Source organism: Erythrolamprus reginae, chromosome 3 (genome assembly GCF_031021105.1).
Source record: "Erythrolamprus reginae isolate rEryReg1 chromosome 3, rEryReg1.hap1, whole genome shotgun sequence".
Lineage (NCBI taxonomy): Eukaryota > Metazoa > Chordata > Lepidosauria > Squamata > Dipsadidae > Erythrolamprus > Erythrolamprus reginae.
In genome coordinates, this window is record NC_091952.1 from 107,138,418 (window position 1) to 107,146,670 (window position 8,253).

Here is an 8,253-nt window from a genome sequence, read left to right on the forward strand (position 1 = left end):
TGTCCATCTCGGCTAATTTTGTCAATTTGACCAACCATTCTTCCATGGTTGAAATATGTGTTTCATTGAGACATTTTATATGTAATTAAACGTTCCTTGGAGACCTGCACTGGAGAATCCTTATAATTAAGAAATATAGTTAACTAATTATAATTAAATACCATTGGTGTATTCAGGAGAAAGCAGAGAAAAGGTAATAATCAGACTTGCTATTGTCAAAAGAAAAAGGAAATCCAATGGAGAATCCACATTTTGAATACTGTGCTTTTGCTCTGGTTCTTCTTGTCTTAGTTAAGAATACTGCATGAAGGGAAAGGGGGGAAACAAGAAAGACAAAAGAGGCAAGAACAGTATCTTAACTTAGATCCCAGGAGCTGTGAGGAAATAACCGTAAACAGAATGCTAAATGTTCACAATGATAATTCCAAGAGCAAATGTTATTTCTACAGGTAACCCCCGAGGGAAATAATGTCATGGATGGAATCTGTGGATACACTTTTGGCTAACAAAGGTAAGATTGTTCTGTTCTGTTCCGTTCCATTCTGTTTCATTCCATTCCATCTGGTCCCACCTCATCTCATCCTATCCCATCCCATCCCATCCATTCCATTCTATTCCATTCCTCATATATTTAATCATATTTTTTATTTTTTCCTGTCAAGAAATCCAGGGAGATGTACAGTATATATTTCCAAACCTGATCTACACAGCTATTCTCCTTTTCCTTCTGATTTTAATAACCAGAAGGCCCACATATGCTTAATTAAGGCCACTTTGCAGACCAAAACTTTATAGAGTACATAATTGTCTTTTAATTAGACAAAAACAAAATGTACAGTATGAGATACTACAAAAACACTCCCTTAAAAATTATACATTAATATTTTCTGTCATTAAAAATAAGTCCTAATAAAGCAACTCCAAGACCTAATTCAGATTATACCCAGACAAAAAGTCTTCATTCCCAAAGGACATGGATGAATTATTTTGCACACCACAAATACCCCAAATTACTGATGAAATATCTCCAAAATTGCTGAGCTGACTGGCCGAAGAAAAAAAACCAAAATTCTAAAGCAAAACAAATGACTCATTTCAGATCTCACTTAGATTAAATAAGGAAGTGGAAAGCTCCTACAAAGGAGGATGAATCTAGGGCTATTGATTCTTCAGTATCTCATAGTACACTGATCATATGGAGAGAGTATAGTGTGTAAACAGATAGTGAAGGATTTTTGGGTTGAATTCTTTGTATCAGTATATTACTCTGATAAATTAACATAGAATTAAAAGTAAAGTAAACAAAGTAAAGTAAACAAAGTAAACAATGAGTACAAAACAACCACAATAACTTAATATAAAATAGCACAGAAGTAAAAACCACAACATATTCAAGGTCTTGAACTAATATACTTTTTGTACTCACTTTATCTATTTATCAGTCTGCCTGTTATTTGTTTAAGACTGTATTTTTCAACTTCAGTAACTTTGAGATATGTCTTCAAGTCCCAGAATTCCCCAGCCATTTCCCTCTGTCTTTCTTCCCAGGCACTCTTGCAGACAATAAATATTTTTGGACTTTCCTGCTGGTAGAATGTATTGGTTAGGTGATATCTTTTGCCTATTCCTATGTTGTATTTTCTCTAAACAAATCTTGTTTCTGGTATAATTCTATAAGTCATTCAGATCAGATTCCCGCTCTTAGGAATACTCATATAAACACCAGAACATTTTAGCTCCCAACCATGTGTAATGATTACCTATCAAAGGCACGTGTATGGGAGAAAGACATGAAAACTGACTTACATGAACCGTTTGGGAGTAACTATGGAACACATAGTATAACCTAGTCCGAACTGAGGTATGAAAGCCATCTGGGTGACCATACATCTCTTACTCCTTCTCATTCTTAGGAACAAGCAAGTATTGAACAACTTTGTAAAATGTTGCCATACAAACTTATGAACTTGTCAATAAGGCCATCAAGGCTTGTTCAAAGCCCCTAACTATTTTATTTAACAAAAGTTTGGAACTTTGGTCAAAAGAGGGGTGTGTGTGTATGTGTGTGTGTGTGTGTACATGCAAAACATAGGGAGAGGGAAAGAGGGAGAAGGAGAGGAGGAGAGGGAGAGAGGGAGAAACGGTGGTCTGTGTGCAGTAGGCAGGCTATGGCCCTTCCAATGACTCTGAGTAAAGCACCCAACATCCTTCATACTTGGGTAGATTGACTGTGACTGATAGAATTTGTGTATCATTGAATGAAAAAGTTTTAGTGGTTGTCTGGTCTTTGGCTTAATTAACTAATCCTTATAGAATAGTCATTATGGTTGAGTTTGAGGCCCTTGGTCCAAATGATAAAATTCATTCTCCAGAATGGACAGTAAAAAAGGCCACTGACTCTTATTAATCACTCACCAGAATGGACACAAGTTAAGTGTCATGTTCTGACAAGACTGGCTCATATCCATGAAAGGTAACCATTGGTTCTCTTCCAATAAAAGCCAATGGGATTATTCTTATAGTCTTCCATGTATTTAATGATTTTTCATGCCAAGAAGTTGTTTATGTGTCCCCATTCTTTTCCTGGTATTTCAGATGGCCTGGATGCATTTAGAGCCTTCCTGAAATCAGAATTCAGTGAAGAAAATATTGAATTTTGGCTTGCTTGTGAGGACTTCAAGAAAACAAAGTCAGCAGCTAAAATTGCTTCAAAAGCCCAAAAGATTTACTCTGAATTTATCCAAGCTGATGCACCACAGGAGGTAACCCAGTTATAGGTGCTCTAAAATGCTGTTATCTACTTACAAAAGAAAAATAATTAATATGTTTATCATTTTGGATATATATATTTGATATTTATGCATGATTATAATCATGTTGCTCATCTCATATCCCAAATGGTGTGATGATCAAAGAAGCCACTTGTTGTGGCTGTCCACATGTATTGATGGATTATTTCTCTTAACTCAACCTAAAAATATGAACAAGGATTATGAGCATTAAAGTGAATTCTTTTTGGATGAATGACTGTTCTGGTTTATAAGAGCTACCAGAGGTTCTTTCACTTGTGGGTCAGCAAAGTAGAAGTATCTTCCAACTCTTCTAGAGGAAGCATACAAAAGGGTTTTCTGTAAAAAGACTGACTTGGGCATGTCCCTTAGGTAATTATTTTATCTTTTTTAATCGCCCTTTTGAGAAAGGTCCTGGAGCAGATGGTTGAATTAGTATTCCAGACTCTCTTTGAGAAAAAGAGGCTTCCAATCTGGGTTCAAGTCTGATTTGAGGATGGAAGTATGGATGGTTGCCTAGCAACAATTGGATGACTCTGGCATTAACTTTGAGGATTTGGGGCAGGGGTGAAATTCAAATATATTCCCTACTGGTTCTGTGGGTGTGGCAGGGGAAGGATACTGCAAAATCTCCATTCCCACTCGACTCTGGGGCCAGCTAGAGGTAGTATTTGCCAATTCTCTGAACTACTCAAATTTTTCACTACCAGTTCTCCAGCAGGGGCGTTGGTCTTACCTGATATGCTTCTTCTCCAAAATGTAGTTATAGTATCCAGGAATGGGTTAAATCCATCTACTCTCTGATTGGACTGAGTCTGTCAAAACTATTTAGGTGCCACCCTTGTTGCTATGCTTGACAGCAACAAGGGATAGAAAATGAAGTGAAGTCAAGTGACAGACTTGGTTGTGCCATAGTCATGTGCTCCTACCTGACCTAAGCAAACAGTTGACATTGACCCTGCAAAGCAGGGCTGGATGCTATATCCACATTTTGGAGAAGAGGCATATCATAAGATAAATGTCCCTTCTCCCTCATAGTGGATATAACATACAGGAATGGAATATACCAAAGCTGGCTGTCTACAAGTGGGCAACAATGGATGCTAGACAGTTGCTGAAGTGGTAGTCCTGATTGATCTGTTGTCACACTCTCTTGCCAAATGAAGCTTCAGCCAAAGCAAAAACATCTAACTCACAAATGGAGATGAGGGACAACCAAGTCACTGCATGGCACACTTCTTCAAGTGATGCCTGAGTTTCCCAAGCCACAGAAGTGGTAGTGCTTCTCGTAGAATGGGTGGTGATGTAAGATGGCAACTGGCAGACTGAAACTCATTCACCTTAGTTATTGTAGCATGTATCCATCATCCCACCATGGATGGTGTTACCTTTCATCCTAGCAAAGCCAGTTGAAATGATAGAAACAGCAGCAAGAGTGAACAGGATGAAGACAAAAGTTAGAGAGAATGATCTCCTGAGCCCAATGGAACACACATGTTCACTTTCGGCAGGAAGGCTGATCCAATCTAAAAGCCACCTTGTTTGTATGGAATATACACAAATTGGACCTGACCAATAATGCTGCCAACTCAGAAACTCTGCTAGCCAGTGTAATGGCCACCAAAAATGCTATTTTACACGTAAGGTGGTGCAAATTGGCCTCCTCAAGTGATTCATACGGGAACCCATCAGGGACTGCAGTACCTTGGAAGATCCCAAGTAGGGTAGCAGTGTATGGCCAGAGAAGTGATGCTAGCTTCATTCTTCGGGAAATGTCAGATATGCCGATGAAGTGTCAGAGAAGCAGTGTGGCTGCAAGACAAAATGGATGACAGAACTGTTACTTGTCTATATAAGGTGTTCGGGCTAAGTCCTCCAGGCCATTCTGGAGAAACTCGAGGACGTTGGTAGTCAAAGCACTGGAGGGAATGATGGATGACTTCACATACCCGCAAAAGATTCACCAGGTAGCATCATAGATGTGGGTAGTGGAAGGTCTGTGGGAGGTCTGCATCATATCAATGACCTTGGAGGGGATATTGTCCTTCCTCAGATAGACCTGGTGAAGCAACAGGTGGTCAGTTTGAACCACTGAGGATCTGGATGGATCAATAATCCTTGTCTGAGAAAATCTTGTGACTGCCTGAAATCACCCTGTCTAGAGGCCAAAGGGAGAATATTTGTATGGTCCTTTGATTCGGTCAACAACAGTTCCAAGCATTCACCAAACAGATGGTCCCTTGTGAAGGAAGCTGTCAACAATTGTTACTTGTGGCATGCATCTGCCTGCCAAGATTTAAACTACAGCAACCGGTGTGCTGCCACCAATGCTCTGATTGATTTGGAAGCAAACTAGGCTGCATTTAATGTCACATTGGCAGTCAATTGAGCTGCTGCAATCAACTGGTTGATATCCTGCTTAAAAGGAACATCAGTAGTAGGTGTACTCTCCTGCAGCTGGCGAAGCCAAATTAGAGATGTTCGGGGTAAAAAATGGTAAAGACATGAATCGCCCATGCCGCTGCTTGATGTGCACCTTATAGAGACTGCTCAGATCTGCAATCCTCCAGTTGCAATACCTCTTCTGGATCACCCAGAATAGTGGAAGGGTTGTCTAATGCAGATATGGGCACATCAATGGATGGGACCTAAAGAGTTTTAGCCAGGTCAGGAGCCTGTATAGACTATATAGAACTGTATGGAATATAAAACTATAAACGGTATAGTTTTCTCTCTGAGGTTGATGGGTTAGGCCCCCTTTCCGGAGCTAACCACTGTCAAATAATAATATTGACAAAGAGTTTACAAGATGGAATCAGATCCTCCTCTGAGGTATGCTTTAAAAATAGGGGATCAGAAAGATCCTGGGCCAACTGCTGTTCCGGTTCTGGTGACAAAGGAGCTAAGCCTGCCACTATTTTTGCCTTGTGCAGTAGAGATCGGAACAAATTAATTGGAAAAAGCTCCATGAAGGAAGGCTGCTCCAACAGCCCCTGTCATCCTCAATAACTGCAGTCTGGATCCCCTTTTCCCTCTGAAATGTGGGATTGATTGTCCCTAGAAGAATGATCTGACCCATGCTCATAATCAATAGTATGACGGACTGGTGGAATTGATTCTGAATAGAAAAACACAGTAGGAAAGATTGGCACAACTGTCCTCGCTGAGTGACTGAGTGAAAAAGCTGTCAAGCATAGCAACAAGGATGGCATCTACACAGCTTTGACAGACTCAGTCCAATCAGAGAGCAGATGCATTTAACACATTCCTGGATGCTATATCATTATGAGGGAGAACCTTTTAGAACCTGCTGAATTTCACCCCTGATTTGGGGATGCTAACATACATGCATGCAGATTAAGAACTTTGAATTTCTTATGGCATGAATTTTGGTCCACAATCATCAGCAATGATTAACTGAAATTACATATTACTGGGAAAAAAATAGTTGAAATGTTTTAAAAAAGACTCATTGCACAGAGCATAATATTGGTTGTGTTCCATACAACTGAAATTCACACATTGTTCCCAGAAAATGCAGAAAACAAATTATGACTGAAAACAATCCAATAAACCCATTTTATACTGAGTTATTGTTCTTTTTAGCCCAGTATTGTCTAATATGGATAATACACCATCAACTATCCTGTATTTGTTTTTGATAACAATGTTCAGAATCCCCAGGGTCCAGGGGAAAAGTCCTTCACATCCCTCTTTATATAATATATTATATTAAAATTGGTCAGGGATTGTGATAATTATAATTCAAACATTTGGTAGATGCCCAAGTTGCTGAATCAGACTATGTAGTAAGTGCCACACTGTAACATTTTCCAATAGTCCAGAGAGAAAAAATCATTGGCAGGCCTTTGCAGCAGAAGACAATAAGAAAATTAAAATATTCAAAAACAGAACATTCATGAGTAACAAGGACTTAGGCAAGCAAGCCATGCTAAACATCTTGGAATAGAACAATAAAAGAAAATACAATTCAGTTCAGTTAACATTCAGTTCAGTTAACAGCCTAAGAAACAATATTATTGCTACTTTTAGATGTATAGTATATATTGCATAAATCAAAGTTATTTCTATCTTGTTTCACTAGTGCAAATTATCCTGTTCTAAAAAGCATTCATTATAGCATTTTATAGTTCTTCTTGGCTTTGATTTCTAGTTTAGTGGTCAGTTTGTCTATGCTTATTTTACTGAGGGATGCAAGGGAATAAAATATCTAAACAGGTAGAGCCAGGTTCATTTAATTTTCTGTTTAAAGACATGCTGTTCAGCCTGGTTTCTCATTTTTATACATGATTTAGATCTGTTGGCAATTGGGTGCAATACAACCAATTATCCCACAATGATAGTAAGCTGAGTCAATCCAATGGTCTCATTTCTGCTTCTCTTTTGAACTTTCATGTTTCATTTGGAAACAAAATACTAAAATCTTCAGATTCATGCTAAGAATGCTAATATTCATGAAAATTCAGTGATTAAACAGTTAGAGTGACAAAGAGAAGTCTACAGCTGTTAAATCAAGCTTTTATTGGCATAGGAATGAAGGCTTTCTAAAGAGAGAGAGAGAAAATGTATAGTTCTATTGAAAACAGATAAATGTAATTTATATAGAACTTTGGGATTATTTTTTAATTACCTTAAATGTATACATACTGAAATTCAATAATCAAATATTAACAAGGTGAGAAAAAGAATGACCCAAATACATACATATTGAGTATGAAAATTCTGGAGTTGTCTTATTTGCCAGAAAACCTGTTGCTATATTGGTGTTGTTATTATGATAAATGGCTTTGGGGAGTAGAAAACTAAATTAAAATTAGCATTCAATATTTTAGTAACAAAAGCCTGACCTTCCTGCTGCTTTGCATCGAAGAGTGTATTTTGGGATATGATTCAAATTTTATTTGCTTTTGGCTCACAGACAACATTTCATATACCCAGTAAAATAAAACATTGTATTTCCTGCAGATAAACATTGACTTCAATACCAGAAACTGCATCATGCAGGTTATTTCTAAACCAACTCTCAACTGTTTCGATGATGCTCAACAATTAATCTACAGCCTCATGGTCAAAGATTCATTCCCACGGTTTCTGAAATCAGAAAGTTATAAAGAACTGGTAAACAAGGAACTGAAAAGAAGTCAAAAAAGGTGGCTGCGATTTTTGTAAAGGCCAAGCTCAAAAGCAGCTTGGAATCTCCTAGCATATAGGAGTCTATACCGATGGCTAGCAGGGTAGGTGACTCACTAATATAATAGTTTTCTAAATTGAAATTGCAGGTTTTAAAACATGGCATTTGGCTTTATTTTTATTTTTAACCCTGCTGTTCTGTTCGGGTCGTATGTGACCCGAAAGCCATGTTTGAGTCCCTGTAAAAAATTTCCCCTGCATATCTGAAACTTGAAATTTCATGACTTTTCATCATTTCAGGGGTTCTCTCTAT

At 38.0% G+C, this 8,253-nt stretch overlaps 1 protein-coding gene across 1 annotated transcript; it reads left to right on the forward strand.

The window, feature by feature from the left end:
• The first annotated feature begins 399 nt into the window (after positions 1–399).
• Positions 400–7,979, forward strand: RGS21 (regulator of G protein signaling 21). The gene is given in 3 exon segments (XM_070748560.1): positions 400–511; positions 2,596–2,762; positions 7,776–7,979. Coding segments are annotated over 3 exon segments (483 nt in total).
• Positions 7,980–8,253: the final 274 nt, after the last annotated feature.